The following is a 17,666-nucleotide window of genomic DNA, read 5'->3' on the forward strand; positions in this document are numbered from 1 at the left end:
GGATGGTTCGTGGTGCGGCATAGTGGATCGTAGTTGGGGCAGTGGGTGGGTTTGGGTCATGGGCAAGGGTATTTCACATCTCGTGTTCAGGTTCAACGTGACATCTCAACCTAGCATTATTTGCTAGGTATTTTTTTTTTAATTTCCAAAATAAGCATTTGTAACTGACAATTGATATGTCCGTTACAAATAGGTAACGGACATATCAATTTGTTCGTTACAAATAGGCACCTATTTGTAACAGACAATTGTAATGTCAGTTACAAATAGGCAATTATTTGTAACGAACAATGTCTGTTACAAATGACTGGACTATTTGTAACCCCAGCAGTCGTAACCCCCAATGTTGGTTATACATACCACTGCGAATATAGTACACCCACCACACCCACCGGCAAAGACATTTGAGTAAAAAACGACGTGCATAACTAGCAACACTCTCCATCAACTTATTCAACACCAATTCACACCAATTGTACGAAGCAGCATCCATAGCACAAGTCAAGGCAGGAAACAAATCACAGCCCAACCTAGGGGACTGTGTAGGGCACAACATTATTTCAAGTGACAACAAGAACAATGTCTTGAATTCCTCCTCCTCATGTGCCTCCTATTTCCCCTCCAGCCTTTCCATCAACTTTGAATTCACAGGTATGCCAATGGATATATACACTCTACCTGCAAACTTCCTTGACCTTGTCTTAGAGGGTGGACCATATTTTTCCTTGATTTTATTGACCTTTTCTAGCAAAACAGATGACTTACACTTACCGGTGGGGACAGTTAAACCACCATTAGGAATGCCTTAGACCCAATGAACTTGATTAGCAGATAACCTAGATTGATTCCCATCAGGTGCAATTAGAACCTTATTAAGGGGATCTATCCGACTCATTAACCAATAACCCAACTGCCGAGGTAAGTGTATGTCACTTGGAGCTGTCAACAACCCACCAAAACCCATTTCGTTAACCCAACATATTCTTCTGTCATCAAAAGTGTGACATATTCTAGAAAAGGTCTCAATACGACAATTCATATTCGATGGCTGCAAAATTAAGGGTAGCATAGAGAATTACTAAAATTAGTCCACCTTCTAAATTTCGCAGATTAAAAGAAAAAACAAAACACTAACTTAAAACATACCCTCCCAAACACATTAACTTGTTGCTTATTAACCTCACCCTTTCCCTTCACTTGACCACCAACGCTAATAGAATCATCCTTGACAAGATCAACATCATATCATTCTAAATTTGAAATGAATCATTCTAAATTTTAAATGGGTTAAATAAACTAATCAAATCAATACAATATATATCAATAAGCATACCATAAACAATTTAGTTCGAAGAACTTTAACTTGAGGACTTGCTGAATGAGTCCTAATCTATTTAGATCAAAATTGCACAAATCCACTATTCACTTCACAATTACTACACTGAACACATGTTCAATTGGAATTGGACCAAAATTATTATAATTTACTATTCTAGGAATCCCACATCGATTTTGGAATGAGCGCATTGTCTCCAACCAAACTGCATGTATACAACAGGTTCACATAGTATCACAAACTAACAACCTAGAATCCCAATACACTACATCATAAACCTGTTATCAATACTTAAAACAAAAGCACAATTACAATACACTAAATGGTATCATGGTTCATAATGCAAATAACCCCAAAATACAAATTCCACCAAAGAAAACTCAAATTGCTATTTCACAATTCGCCATTACACAAATTGCTATCACCGGTTCATATAAAACTAATAATGAGCAAAACAAATCACATAGACAATTAAAAAAGAATCAAACAAACATACCTTAACTGCTATCTCGCAGCAACGAACTCAACAAACTAAACAATGTCGCTCGCAACCACGATCGACACAACTCATTCGCTTTCTCCACGACCTGAAGATCGACTTATGCTTCAGAGGAACAATTTGATTTTCCTGATATGAAGCCGAACCGAGCCCTAACTTCGTTCCAATTTTCGCCTCTTTCTCGCTCCTAGGGTTACATTTTACGCTCGTTAGTCTTACCGTAACACTTTGTTTGGATTGAAGGAAATGGAGGGAAAGGAAGGGAAGGGAAATGGAGGGATATATTATCTTTCATTTGGATAACCAATGAGGAAGGAAGGGGATTGGAGGGGAGAAAAATGGAGGGATAAAATTGTAAGAATTTGATCTCTCCTACAATGGAGAGATTTGGAAGGAAAACTCATCTTTTTTCCCTCCCCTCCCTTCACCTCCCTCCCCTTCTTTTCTTTCCCATTTCTTTATCCAATCACACCGTTAGTCAAACATTTGCTTACCGTTTGCCCCTTGTTATTGTCAACTTGATAAATTACAATAACACCCATGCATTAAAAGTTTTCGTGACAAAAGTACCCCCGAGAGAAAACAATTTTCGTTTCTCTCGGAGATGAACTTGTATTTGCCATAAGATCTCCTTCTTTTCCCTTCTCTTCCTTTCTTTTCCCCTCCTTTCCTTTCTCTTCTTTTCCATTACTAACAATGAACCAAACAAAGCATTAGTGTATACTAGTTGAATTTCCTGCTAATTTTGGCTCTTGGGTTTCCCTTACAACACAATTTGCCAAACACGCCCTCAGAAAAAAACTCTTCTGCTAATTGTCTGATCAAATAGTTCTTCTCTTTAAACCCTTGATCTGCCGAGAATTTTAGAGAGAGAAAGAGAGAGATTTAGTAAGAAAAAGTACAGGAGAAAAAAGGGGGTGTTTTACAACTATGTCTTTGGGGTATGCTGAGAAGCTTTCGTACATTGAAGATGTGGGCAAAGTTGGGATGGCTGAATTTTTCGAATCACCTCGCATTTTACAAGAGAAAGTAAGGGTTTTTGATAACTTAGGGTTCTATGATTTATATACCCTTCTTTTTGTTTGCTTTATGCATTTATTTGTTTGTTTACTTGTAAAGTTTATGACTTTGATCTGTTTATATAGTACCCATATAATGCTATTAGGTTATGGACTTTGATAGTCCGGAATTTATGTGCTTTTATGAATTTTGATGATTTGGTCATTTGGGTTTTTGAGATTGGTTCTGTTTAAATGAAACGGATTGAAATTCATTAGCTTCCTAACCTGCATTGTTCGAATTTTTAAGATGATAATGATGGTTAATTTGTTTGATCAAGTGTGATTGAGGTTTGATTGTGCACATTCTTGTGGTTGGACTACTTCGGATAAATCAAGAATGATCTATTTCATGTCCGTCGTTGTGGTATGTATATGAATTTGATCTACTTGGTAGGGAAGTGAACCTTTTGCTTTGATTCTTGAATGGAGGTAGAATTGTGTAAGGATTTAATAGCATGTTTATGTTTTACTGAAAAAGAGTTTGTCTACATATCCTCATAGTTAGCATTGTCACGGAAGTAAATAGTGAAGGCAGGATGTTGTTTCTGGTCACTGAAAGGTTGAATTCCTGTGCAAAGTGTCAAAACTTTAGGATTCTAGTCTGCAATGCTATGTTACCACAATAGCATGCACTTTCAGACATGAATATCTGTTTGGCTTACACTAGCATGACATAAACAACTGTTTCTTATGCTCCCGAAATTAACTTTTGCAAGTATATGTATATCTTGTAATTTGCAACACTGACTTCAATAATTCTGCTCTATTGTTCTGGCAGGTAGGACAACTTGCGAATATGATTCGAAAGGTTTGAGCTTCAAATCTTATAGCATATCATATATCTTTGATGATTCTTTCTATGCTTTGTTAAATTTTCTAAGCCTCATTGGTGTTTTGCAGAGTAAGCATATGGTTGTATTTACTGGTGCTGGTATTTCTACTTCTTGTGGAATTCCTGATTTTCGAGGTCCCAAGGGAATCTGGACACTTCAGGTAATGTTATTCGTTTGTGTCATTTCTGTTTGTTGATTGCAGTGGCATAAACCTGAAGAAAAAAAGTTTAAGAGCTACGGAGTAGCAATTTCTTTTTGGTGAATCTAGCTGGATTGATGATTATTATTATCTTATGCTTAGTGGTTTCTATGACGTTATTCTTATTCTTCTTTTGCTTAGTCATTTAGTGGTTCATAAAGTTAAGGAAGTTATATTAGGAAGTATGTGTCTTAATGATAATCTAAAACAGATTTTATATAAATCATTTTGTCAGCTGTTTTTTCTGCTTTATGACAATTTATTCGAAAAATTCTGTAAGAAGACTTTTTACGAGCTGTGTCATGGTTGTTTTGAGTGGATTTCTCATGCAGATTGTAGAGTAGATCTTTCTTTTTTCCTCTTTCAATGTTTGGGAGCTTGGGACTTTGTGATTGAAGCATCACTTTTGATGTTGATGTGCACATCTAAACCTGAGGCTGTAATAAGCTTTCGGTTTGCAGAACTCTAGGGAGTAGGGCCGGGCTATGAATTCTATTGCATCAAGAAGAGCCCAGATTTTTTCCCTCCTCTCATCTGTATACGATAATTTCAATCCTTCATTTTTATATCACGCTCCAACTTTGTTATTGAAGTCTCTTTAAGGGATTATTAGGATCAACTTTATCAATTATATACTAGTGCGACTCTATATTGTAATATTGCCCTGATATTTTGCTGGAAAAAAGCCCTTAAAATGAACTTAGTTTTTTGGTTTTCTAAAGTGATGGTTATAATCGAATTTGTAGTTTCTGGCTCTGTCAATTGAAATGCACGCATTCACTTGTCTTGCCATTATGTCAATCTGTTGAAGACTTAAAGTTAGAAATTCAAAGTGCTCATCATTTGTCATGAACCCTTACAAAGTGTTATTTGGAAACACATTTTGATTCTTGCCCTCCCAAGTCCCAATTGATTTTATTGGTTCATGTAGTCAATTAGTTTTGGGCATGTTGCTAGATTATATATCTTTTACAAGATTGATATTCTGTTATGTAGACTTGCCACGTAATCTGTATATTTATCATTGCTTATGAATCCTTATCAGTGATGTTTATTATGATTTCTTCTGGTGGCAGCGTGACGGCAAGGCCTTACCTAAAGCAGCTTTGCCTTTCAATCGAGCAATGCCTAGTATAACCCATATGGCTCTGGTTGAGCTAGAAAAAGCTAGTATCCTCAAATTCGTTATTAGTCAGGTTTGTTCTCTCTCCAAGATTTTATATGCGTAGAACTAATGGAAGATTTGGTACAATGAAAGCGCGAGATTGTTTATTATTGGTTCTTGCTGGATAGAGAAAACCTTTCCTATGCTTTGTAATAGGTGGCATGTAGATTACAATACTTACAAATATTTTGCTTGGGCATCAGTCAGCATACTTGTCTTCAGAAGGACTGTTTATTCCCTCAGTTATAGTGTAGTAAAGCATTGGAGTAACTTTTGTATACATCCGGTGTACAGTAATTTACTGTACATCGGGGGTCACTTTTATCAAATTTAGGGTCACTTTTACAATTTTTTGGGTAACTTTTATCAATAAAGCATAAATACTTTGTAATTTTTATTTATGTCAGGGTAACTTTTATTCATATTAGGGTAACTTTTGCTCATTTTAGGGTAACTTTATAACGGATGTACTTTATTGTACATCCGATTTTATTGAAAAGTTTGTCAAAGAATTGGTGCCAAATTGAAGTTTTTCCTTTAAAGAGAGTTTGGAAAAAGGGATAGGGGTAGGAAGGATAAGAGGGTGGGATAAGGATAAGGATAAATTTATGTGTGTCCTTGTTTGGTAAGAATTGGGAATAAGATTAGAATTAAGGGCAATATACTAAAATACCCTTACTAACCCTTTTCTTCTCTCTTTTACCTTCCTTTTTCACTAAGGGTATAATGGTCTTTTAAGATCAAAATCCTTAACCCTCCTCTTATACCACCCCCCTAGAGGTATAGATTTAGAGGGATAAAGGTTTATTTTTTTTAATTTTTTTTTTTTTATCCCTACCCTTCCTCTATTTCCTATCCACCAAAACAAACACTAAACGTCACCGATTCCTTCTCTCTTATCCCTATCCCTTTACCCTTATCCCTCCTACCATACACCTTCTGAAGTTACTATTAAGGTTTAAGGGTACTGTCGACAAGCTGTAGGCTTGTAGGCTTGACAAACTAGTTTCAGAAAGAAACTCTTACCAAATGAAGTAGTAGTTGGTAACAAAATTGGTTAGTAGGTCTATTAAATCTATATTTGTCACATAATTTGCGAAATTTTCACAAGTTATATATTTTTTGAGGAAAGAGAGAGTAATAAACAGTAAAGATATCGTCGATCTTGGGCTGGACCCTTTGCGGGATCCTTATACTTTCATCTGAAGATATAAAGACTCTGCTGGAGACTAACTATTATAGAGAAGTAATTGTCTGTATGACTGTACTCTGTAGTACTACTCTTCCACTTCATGAGGTTGTCCAGCAGCTCTAGAATCCTTCTTAATTATTAGAGACATTATACTGATTGTGTAATACTCATGGATAGGCAAATGCATTGCATCTATAACTCTATACTTGGTCAATATGACTTCTTTTTCATTTTTTTATTTTTATTATTTGCCTGAAAAATACTGCAGAATAATTATTTTCACATGATTAATTTTCTTGTATCAATCATTATGCTAAGTGATCTCGTTTTGAAATGCTAGAATGTTGATGGTCTCCATATTCGGTCCGGGATACCACGGGAAAAACTTGCAGAGTTGCATGGGGACTCCTTTCTGGAAGTTTGCTCATCTTGTGGAGTCGAGTAAGGCTTTATACTTAAGTCTTAATTTTTTTTGAGGTTCCTTTCTATGTATTTTCTTTTTCTATAATGTTACTTTACATTTAGTGTCAGTTGGCAGTTGAGAGGTGCTTTTTTGCCTTTCATTTCTTATTGGCTGATCTTTATTGATACAATCTCTCTGTTGAATGTAAATTGGAAGATATGTACGAGATTTTGAGATTGAAACAATCGGATTGAAGGAAACACCCCGGCGTTGTTCCGATACATCTTGTGGTGCAAGATTAAGGGATACTGTTCTTGACTGGGAGGTAGCATGCCTCTTCTGATACCATTTTCTTTCCCGATAGGTTTCAGTTGTAAAACCTAGAACATCAATTTTAAAATAATTATCTATAGAGCTTTATGCTACTATCATGTTGGAAAATTGCAATTGCAACAATACAATGGTTGGAAGGGTCATCATACATATCATGGACAATGATCCATGAGCATAAGTGGATAGAACACAGTTTTTTGTAGATGTTTCTTCTGAAAGTACGAAACCTTTTTACTTATCAATCTACCTTTCAGGATGCATTACCCCGAAAGGAGATGGATGCAGCCGAAAAGCACTGTAAAATGGCTGATCTCATTTTGTGTTTAGGGACAAGGTAATTATCTGATCTCTTGTCAGTTTCTGTTCATTTTCTTACTTGTATTTGGTAATTTATTAGTACGTTTCATTAATGAATGAAAGACAACTTAGTGGGACTCTCTATTAGTGTCAACAACTCAAGGTATCTGAAATACAGGCTAAAGTAAATTAGTGAGCATTTCTGTACTCATATGAGAAAACGAGGTGTCTCAATTTAAATTGTTGCCTTTCTCTCTTAGTCTCAACTTTCCTTTTGCTGCTAAGTAGTTGAGGTACAGTAGCATAAGGACAATGTGAACTTAGGCCAAAGGGTTTCAACTACATAATCTATTTATGGTAAATGTTGAAACCATCTTGCCTGCATATTCTTATAGCTTATTTGGTGATTGATTTTTAGTCTATTTTATCAACAAGTCATTCACCATCATGTCACTTCTTGATGCAGTTTGCAGATTAAACCTGCTTGCAACCTGCCTCTCAAGTGTCTTCGTGGAGGGGGGAAGATTGTTATTGTGAATCTTCAGGTACATGATAACTGCTTTCTGTGCTTATCTGATCCTAATGCCCCCTACCTTTGAAAGGAATAAGTGAAGAAATGGGTGACTGACTTGGTGCTTTCATTTTTGCCAATATATAATTGCTCACCTTTTTCCATTGTGATTTTTGAAGTATACTTTATCTTATTTTTGACAGCCACTTGGACGTATAAATATGCCATGTGATTTGGTACTTTTACTATTGTTATTTGTACTAGTCTTGATTGTTGGAGAACACTAAGTCTGATGTTCACAGAGAATAACCCTCATGCGAGTCATGCCATTATAAAGAAGATGAAAAGAGATTGAGGAAAAAAATTAGAACAATCTATCAAGGAGAATCCGCTAATACGATGATATTGTTCTAATCCTTGCTAGAATATGTTTGGAATTTTGTTCACAACACAGATATGATGATATTGTTGCTATAGTTGACTTTGGCCTGTCATTGCTATGATGATCCATGCAGGAAACTAAGGAAAGTTAGAACTTAGAACTAAGAAGTTTTATTTTCCTTTATAAGGATGTTGTTCACTGTTGAAATTTGAACCCTAAGCTCAGTCATTGTCCGATTTCCTTCATCATGCAAACTCTTTGCAGAGACGCTAGTTATACATATCATGTTTGTATTTTTTATTTATTTTATATATATTTTTTATTTTTGCAGGAAACTCCTAAAGATAAGAAAGCAAGCCTTGTGATCCATGGGCTTGTAGACAAGGTATGTTTTGTTCATGTTGCTTCTGGTTTGGCCCTCAGTAGCTTCTGTTCCAGCTAATCTATAATCTGAAACAATTTGCTTATACTAAACTCAGGTGATTGCTGGTGTCATGGAAAGTCTTATTCTACACGTTCCTCCATTTGTTAGGATAGACCTTTTCCAGATTTTTCTTAGTCAAGCTGTTAGCTCAGGTATCTTGGAAATGATTATTTTTTCTGTGAAAAATTGTTTTATCTCATATAACCTGTGAATTTTCCATGTTCATTTGATGTTGCTACTAAATGCTGAGTTATGAGCTATGGAAATATTTTCTCCGTTCTTTTTTAATCACAACGTTGGAGATTTCATTTTCAAGATAGCCAATGCACATTTTATACATAAATATTTAAATTATATTTTAGTAAAAGTTAAAAAAAGTTGATTATTTGAAAGTCAATTTTGAGATGAAACTATCAAGATCCCACATGAGTTTTTTTATTTTTTATTATTATTTTTTTTTTCCAACATATAAATCACAAAAAATGATCAAAGGAGTGTCTGTGAATTGTGTAAAATCTCAAATGTTGCGATTAACAAAGAACGGAAGAAGTATAATATTACAATATGTAATTATATCATCCAAAAAAAATTAGTAAATTTTGCAAAATAACACCACAAAAAAGCCACGATTTTGATTATAACACCACAAATTTTAAAAACTTTTATTATAACACCACCAAAAAACCCAAAATTTTGATTTCACCACCACTTAACTTTTCCATCCAAAAAACCGTTAGTGGGTCCTACATTGTACATGTGTCAATTATGTATTGGATTAAAAAAAATAAAAAACAAAAAAAAAAAATTTAAAAAAGGAAAAACCTTAAAATTACCCAGCCACCATCGGCGCCGCCGGTTCCTACCGCCGTTCTCCAACCCATCCCCCACCGCCGTCACCCAATCCCAACCGACCACCCTCGACCCACAAAACCAGCCAGCCGACCACCCTCGACCGTCGAAATCCGCCCAACTGTACCCACGAAATAACCAGCCCCGATTTAGTTTCAGGTGAGGGTGAGAGGAGTAGGGCGGTTTGTGGGTTTGGGTATGGGTGTGCCGGTGTGGGTCGGGGTTTCAGCGACGACTTTGGGTAGGGTAGAGGAGTTTGGCGACGGTGGCTGGCTGGCAGTGGCGGATTCAGGATTTAAATAATAGGTTGTCCCATCCCATCATCGTCCACCGACCGCATAAAATATCAAAAAATAGTCAAAGCTTGAATGATGGACAAAAAAAAATACATAAAAAGTTCATTTCATAAAGTAATTCAAATTCATATTACAACTAAAAAAGTACTAATTTTATTACAATTGCTCTCGACGAGTTTTCATATTTTGATAACGATGTATAATATCATCCATGCTAACATTGTAAAACAAATCTCTTTCTAGATAAGTAATCAAACAATCATTCAACATTTGATCTCCCATGCTATTACGCAATTTATCTTTAACTTGCGTCATTCCAGAAAATACTCTTTCTACACTTGCCGTTGCAACGGGAAGAATCAACACTAACTTCAAAAGTAAGTACACTCGGTCATGAGTTTCAAACTTTCCCGTCTCAACAAGTTTCGTAGAAAGTTCACTTAGACTTTTCAAATTCCAAAATCTCTCATCATTTCGAACATCAACAATGAAATTTTCAAGTGAATGTTCAAAAAATAATAACTCAGAGCTTGAAAATTCACCGGGATAAAATTTAGCAAGTTGAACTAACTTTCTTTTGTCAAAAGAATGAAACCGATTTGCAGGATTAAAGCAAGACATACACACAAGTAATTCCTTACTTACCTCGGGAAATCGATTTTCAAGTTCTTGTAATTGAAGATCAATGACACTTAGAAAAACTTCAACTCTAAAATGATGAAGATTAGTCACATGTGGACCTTTACCTCTATACATTCTTCTCCCAGGAACCACATATCGCCCCTCCATGTTTGGAACCTCAATGTCATATTTAGCCATAAAAGAAGTGACTTTTTCCATATGTGAATCCCATCCTTCATCTCTCAACTTTTGCAAACTAGTCTTGGTTACATCAACCATGACCATTGCATTTACAATATCTTGATCATGTTTTTGCAATGCCACATTCAACGCATTTGTAATGCCAAATATATCAACCATCAAGTGTGCCACAAACACAAAATCAAATGACATCAACAAGTGTGTAATAGATTGTGCTTTATTCGAATCAAGTGTATCAGATACTTCTGCAATGGAATCAAGTGACAAAAGTATTGAAGGATATAAATCAAGCACATTCAAAATGGTTTTAAAGTGAGATCCCCAACGAGTATCACAAGGTCTACATAAGCCACGTTCTTGATTTAAACCAGTTCCCGATTCAATTTCACCCAAAGATAATGCTTCTACAACCCCTTGACGTTGTTTTTCTCGAAGAAATTCTTTCCTCTTAGGTGAACCTCCCACAAAGTTCAAGAGAGGTGCAAGTACGTCAACAAAAAGCCAACCACAATCTGAGTTTTTCTTAGCAAGTGCAACTTGTGTCAATTGAAGTTGATGAGCAAAGCAATGAACAAAGTATGCTTGAGAACATTCATTCAATATTAGAGTTTTAAGGCCATTGATTGAACCTTGCATATTACTTGCCCCATCATAACCTTGACCTCGAACTTGAGAGAAAGTTAAAGAGTGTTCCATGAGTAATGACTCAATAGCAGCTTTGAGAGTCAAAGAACTAGTATCAGGAACATGCACAATACCAAGAAAACGCTCACACACTTCCCCCTTTTTATTAACAAATCTCAAACAAAGTGTCATTTGTTCCTTATCGGAAACATCGGCAGATTCATCAGCAAGAATAGCAAAAAATCCACCATCAAGTTCTTCTAATATTGCTTTAGTTGTTTCTTTAGCACAAGCATTGATTATATCTTTTTGGACACTTGGAGAAGTAAGTTGACAATTACCAGGGGCCATTTTAAAAACAACTTTGGAATACTCAGGATCATGGTTTGAAAGAAGAGTTAATAACGAAAGAAAGTTACCTCTAGATAATGAACTTTCCTTTAGGTAATGAACTTTGGAACACAAAATCGGCGTTTTTTATTCGGCCCAAAAAGTGTTTGAGGAAACACATGATCTTTAGGTTGACATGGCTTTCTTTGAATGTATGTTCTCCGCACTAAATCCCTATCATCGGGATGAAAATCACACATCCTTCTTCTTTTTCCGGGGTCTTGTGGAAGATTAATAATATCAAGTGCACTTAATCTTCCTTCACCAATTTGAGCACTAGGATCCGAACCACCTTGGGGAAAAGATTGTCCATCTTCATATTGAGGGAAATTGTGAGATGGGGAAGAATGTTGTTCACTAGCATGATGTAAAGGAGTACTTGGTTCACTTTCTTGAGAGGGTAAATCATTTTGTGGAGGAGGATCATTTTGTGGAGGAGGAGGATTTAGAGTAGGCACTTTTTTAGTAAAAAAACTTGAAATATCTTGAGTTATTTTTCTTTTCATTCTGAAATTGAAGTTAGGTTGAATTAGATAAATCATACAAGTAGGGTTCTCTCAAGGTTATTAAAACTAATAATATCATAAAAAAAAACGCCCATTAACCTCAATTTCAGTCCACCCTTCAACCCCAAATCTCCAAATTAGCAATCACCATTCTCAATAGCTAATAAATGTACTTAGGATTAGATTATACCTGCTGCATTAAGTGAACAAATTGCATACTATTAAGTAACTTTACAACCATGCATACTATACTTTACAATAAATTAGGCTAATACACATACCATTATCTAAACTGCAACTATATCTACAACCATGCATACTATACTCTACAATAAATATAGGCCACTATATATAGAAACTGAGATATAATATCACATTATAAAATAGCTATAGACTCCACAACAACTGTGCTCATGTGAACTTTTGTATACATCAAGTAAGCTAAAACTATATCGAACTAAAGATTCTTAATCATTGTAAAAGTGCAGTGGCAATAAGATTCAACAAAATCATTGTAAAAGTGCAATGGCATTAAGATTCAACAAAATATCTTGATAGATGCAGGCATCTTTTCCTATTTTCAGATATACCCATGAGGTTGCTCCATACAGATTGCATTGTAAGGTCAAATCTGGACTAATAATAGCAGTCAAGGCTTAATAATTCACACTTGCTAAAATACAAGACTCTTGCTAATGCATAGACACAGATATTTGATTCCCTAACAAGTCATACTATCAAATGAGTACTACTTAGACAAATCATTCACATCACAGATTCAACTATTATAAATTCCCTCTAATACACTTGAATCTAGAACACAACTATTCTTATTAAAGATGACGATATTAGCAATAAAGATAGCCATGATATTAGTAAAATTTAGAGAACCAATTCAAGGCTGTAACGGTTTAGTTACTTGTCAAAATTTGTATTAAAATTGCTACTACTTTAACTCATATTTTAGGAATAACTCATGTGGTAATCAAGTGACGATAATCAAGTGGTGACATTCAAGCTTTTATAAAGTCATACAAATAATCAAGCACTAATCAAATCAAGAAATTTCACCCAAAAAAAAAAAAAAAAAAAAAAAACTCATACACTGATATAGTGATATTAAACATACTGATAATTTTGATTTAAACATTTAAATTGATGATTTCATATAGAAATATAGAATCTAATCTCTATAATCTTATTGCAATGTAATTATATAAATTAAAAGTTTAAAACTAACCTCAAAAAAATCGAATTTGGGGAGCCACTGCACGAGCACGACGCTAACAAACTCACAGACGGATTGACGATTTGACGGACGCCTCACTCATACCTGACGGAGAAGCACGAAAAGGCTGCCGGGCTGCCGGCGAGGCGGCGATACGGTGAACGGCGACGGGGCTTGGGTAATTGGGTGACTTTGAGACTTAGGGTTTCAATTTGGGGGAATTGGGGATTTGGGGATATTTTAAATCGTGAAATTGAGGTTGTAAAGCCCAAAAAAAAAAAAAAAGTTTGAGAGTAATGGGAGTCGAACCCGTATCTCATATGTGGTAGGATGGGGAACAAACCACCAGACTACAAGCTAAAACTCTTGATACTTAGTTTTTTTTTTTTTTTTATAGAAAATAATAGGTTGTCCGCGGACCCACTATGACTACACGTGGGTCCGCCACTGCTGGCTGGTTAGGGTTGGGGTTTGGGTGGTTCGGCGACGGATTCGGGTCGGGGAGACGACGATGGGGGTTGGGCTGGTTTGGGTTGGGGTCTGGGTGGCTCGGCGACGGTTTCAGGTCGGGGAGACAGCGATGGGGGCTGGGCTGGGTTGGGGTGACGGCTGTGGTAGGGTAGGGTTGACGGCCGTGGGAACCGGCGCCGGTGGTGGGGGTGGTGGCTGGGTTAGGATTATAGGGTATTTCTTTTTTTTTTGATCCAATAGTTGATTGACACGTGTACTGTGTGGGGCCCACTTAACGGTTTTTTTGGACCACAAAGTTAAGTGGTGGTAAAACCAATTTTTTGGTTTTTTTTGTGGTGTTATAATAATTATTTTTTTTTTTTTTTTTTTTTTTTTTTTTTTTTTTTTTTGTGGTGTTGTAATCAAAATCGTGACAATTTTGGGGTGTTATTTTCTAATTTATCCAAAAAATTATTTAGTTTAAGAATGTAATAAACTTTGTAACTCTCATTTTAAAATTTGAAAATCAAATAACTCTTTACTGTTCGTTTTTCACAAGTAAATTTCTGATGTATTTCTAATTGTCTTATCTCATGTAAGGAGGTAGTTTATAGCTTCAAAGGAAGTGTCAATTATTTACTTGCTTTTGACATGACTTTTGTTGCTTCTTTCTTTAATTCATGTTTATAAGGTACTTGTTAGCATAATTATTAGGGATTGGTTGCTTGTAACTTTGTTTTAGAATAAATGAAAGTAAGTAATTTTTGTTAATTGATGTCTTGATGATGATATTCAATGTGTAATATTTTTCTTTGATAGCCATTTCCGTCCATTTGGAGCAACAATGCTGTTTATTGTATCTTCTTATCGTTTGTGTGTCTGTAGATAAAAGATACATGAACTGGAACCTTAAGGTTGAAAGCGTACATGGAAACAGAGCTCCACTGCCATTTGTTAAAAGTGTTGAGGTAACTGTTCTGAAATCTCATTTATCAAAGTTCCTTCTGTAATTGATCTAAAATCTTACATTAAGTCAACTGTTGGAGCTGTTCAATAAGCTAAGATGCATATATATTTTTTTTCCGTTCCTTTTCTGTTTAAAGCTATGGCGAATGACATTAAATTAATAGTGGTAGATTACTGTCAATTGTTTTGCTGTTGCTTGAACTGTTGCAAGTGAGTTGGATATTAATCTAGTGGTCTAACCAAGATATAAGTTTTGTTCCTAATGTAGGTTCTGTCCAGTACTTCTCTTGTGGAAGATTTACCCAAAATGTAGTCCATGGAAAAGATCAAAAGAAGTGGTGTTAAATTACAAAAGCTAGATTACTAAAGTTGTGCAATGTAGAAAAGCATAAGAAGTGGTGTTAAATTACAAAAGCTAGATTACTAACGTTGTGCAATGTAGAAAAGCATAAGAAGTGGTGTTAAACTACAAAGTTTGCACACAAAATAGATTTGTAAAGTTGAAATAGTAGGCTGATGTTTAAAACAGCTCTAGGACTACCGCAAAGAGTGATTTGATGATCTCAGGAGAATGATATAGATCTATAAAGTTTGAGTGATTATGGAGAGAGGGGGGGGGGGGTAACAACGGTGTTACGCACAAACTTTTAGCATGATTGAAATTTTGATGGTTAGTTGTTAGGCAATATTACTAATGGAGTACGAGTATACACTACGTTTAATTTTGTCCTGAAATGTACTAAATTTTAAGCTGCCATGCGAATGTCCGTGGTAATGGAACTTCATCCTCAAAACAAGTGTTTTCCTTCATCAATTTCCAATATTTGGAGATGGACATTGGACTAGCATTACAGACATTGGCCTGACATTTTCATTACAATTTTTTTTTTCTGCCTAACCATACTGGAGTTGTATTTCTGGTTTTCTTTGTTGGGAAGTTGATAATGGGATCAGTTATCCTCTGTTATGCGCTGCCTTGATGACATTCTTAGCACAACATCAGGCCTCTCTAATTTTACTGCTGGACTAACAGGTTTGGCTTTTGCATCGTAGGTCTCCTTTGTTGACAGACAAGATCTGAAAGCTGCTGTGTTAGACAAGCAGCCATTTGTGCTGAAAAGGTATGCCGTATGAGTATATTTGTCAATGTATTGCTCTCTGATAATGTTACAGTACTAAGCAAATTTTATACATATTTTATTATTATGTTGTGGTGTTTAGTGATTGCCAAGTTGCCATAAAAAATTTCCACGACTTAATTATAATTATCTTCGTATCTCAGTGTTTTAAATAAGTCTGTGGCTGGATGGTTTGAGTAAAGCTGGCTGTTTATCAAGTGATTACATCTAATCTTAATTGTTGTTTTGTTTGGTATGCTGCCTTATATCCTCAAAACAGGAGGTTTGTGAGAATTGTGGAACCATTTGAACTGGTATTGAAAATCAACTTCATTGATGCCTGCCGTTGTCGCTATGCACAGATTAAAATTCCCGTCAATTTCAAAGTAAGTCTTGAGTTTTTACTGTCAATTTGTGTTATGACCCTATTGGTCCACTCGAATCCAAACTGAAATGATTGAATGTGCCCTGATCTAAACGACTCTTTTGCCACCTCTACTCACTAGAAGTGATCAATGTGCTGCAGAGAGTTATTTTATGCGGTTTATCTACTTATTTTTCTTAATCTTTTGATGTATGAAATGGGGTATATTCAGGTTTCAAGGAAATGTCCCCAATATGACAAGGAAGCAATATATCAAAATTTAAGAGAGGCAGCTGTGCAAGATTCTCGCTGTGGGCAGTATGAGGTTATTCAAAGAAAGGCAAACTTATCCCCAAAATACGACATTACAGTGTATGCTATTGTGACCAACATTGCAACCTATGATAAAGCTGTGGCCAAAGCATCATCTGAAGGAGTCGTGTGTAATGGAGATGCGAAAATAAAGAGCGAAAGCTTGATGTGTAACAGCTCAGAAACTGATAACAAACCACTGAGATTTCTCAAAAGGAAACACAGGCTTACTCACAGTCCCAAAACTGCTAACAAGCAACTGAGACTTCTTCAACCGAAAAGTAGGCTTTAAACTTCTGTTATCCCCAGAATTTCTGTAAATAAGATACCTTTCTTTCCCCTACTATCTTAGCGCCGTAAAAAGCATAGATTAATTTAATGGCAGTAATAAAAGATAAGTTATTATGGTGGGTATTATACAAAATTAGCGTTGCATATAGGAGGCTGAGTGAATTTTGTTAGATGTAACTCTCAGTCTTGCCGGTTTTCGGATGTGTAAATTGGTGGTAATCGGTGTAAACTCTATCTCATGTGCAGGCATTGCTCTGACAGTTTAAGATTATCTTCACTACTCACAACTATCATGAGTTTGTTTCCTGGTTTTTAGACACAGTCTAAGCTTTAACATAAACTTCCACTACACAACATTCTTAGTCTCATTGGCCCTTTGATGTGGGACCCGTATTCTAGTACATAAAATTTTCATTTTATACTTTGTTTCGAAATTTTTCAAGTAGTTTGTATGATGACTATCAATTTTTTAAAGTGTTACAGTTTACGCTATGTATAAACTTTAGCATAAAAGGTATTCATAATGTAACATTTGCATGAAAATTTTGAACTATTTGGTCTTGGAAAATATGCACTAAGGATCTTACTAATTACGGTTAGTTTTTTCTCGCAGATTTAATCAAACTTTGTAGAAACATGTTGAGAACTTTTGCAAATCTACCTAGACAAAAGGGATAGTTTGAACTATTTGCTAATTTAAGAATTAATATCTTAGGTGTAACATTGAATTTCAGTAATAGACATTAGAAATGGATCATTGCATAGATTTAATTGAAGACAATAGCTCAAATGAGTAGATAATTGGAATGAAATGA

The 17,666-nt window shown here is 35.5% G+C and overlaps 1 protein-coding gene across 1 annotated transcript; it reads left to right on the forward strand.

Moving 5' to 3' along the window:
* Positions 1-2,431: 2,431 nt before the first annotated feature.
* LOC110735512 (NAD-dependent protein deacetylase SRT1-like) lies at positions 2,432-17,157 on the forward strand. Its single transcript, XM_021915701.1, has 14 exons — positions 2,432-2,864; positions 3,675-3,704; positions 3,797-3,889; positions 5,005-5,124; positions 6,626-6,726; positions 6,905-7,013; positions 7,276-7,355; positions 7,785-7,863; positions 8,543-8,596; positions 8,691-8,787; positions 14,686-14,768; positions 15,820-15,887; positions 16,165-16,270; positions 16,481-17,157. The coding sequence occupies exons 1-14, from the start codon at positions 2,766-2,768 to the stop codon at positions 16,850-16,852; spliced, it is 1,491 nt and encodes a 496-aa protein (XP_021771393.1). The 5' UTR covers positions 2,432-2,765; the 3' UTR covers positions 16,853-17,157.
* Positions 17,158-17,666: the final 509 nt, after the last annotated feature.

The sequence above is a fragment of the Chenopodium quinoa genome, unplaced genomic scaffold (assembly GCF_001683475.1).
Source record: "Chenopodium quinoa cultivar QQ74 unplaced genomic scaffold, ASM168347v1, whole genome shotgun sequence".
In the NCBI taxonomy this organism is placed as follows: Eukaryota; Viridiplantae; Streptophyta; class Magnoliopsida; order Caryophyllales; family Amaranthaceae; genus Chenopodium; species Chenopodium quinoa.

Bases quoted from the DNA above. Each gene is read 5' to 3' on its own strand.
- LOC110735512 (XM_021915701.1), top strand. From the start codon at position 2,766: ATGTCTTTGGGGTATGCTGAGAAGCTTTCGTACATTGAAGATGTGGGC. The intron at 7,356-7,784 runs GTAATTATCTGA...TTCTTGATGCAG, and splicing joins ATTTTGTGTTTAGGGACAAG to TTTGCAGATTAAACCTGCTT. The intron at 8,597-8,690 runs GTATGTTTTGTT...TACTAAACTCAG, and splicing joins TCCATGGGCTTGTAGACAAG to GTGATTGCTGGTGTCATGGA.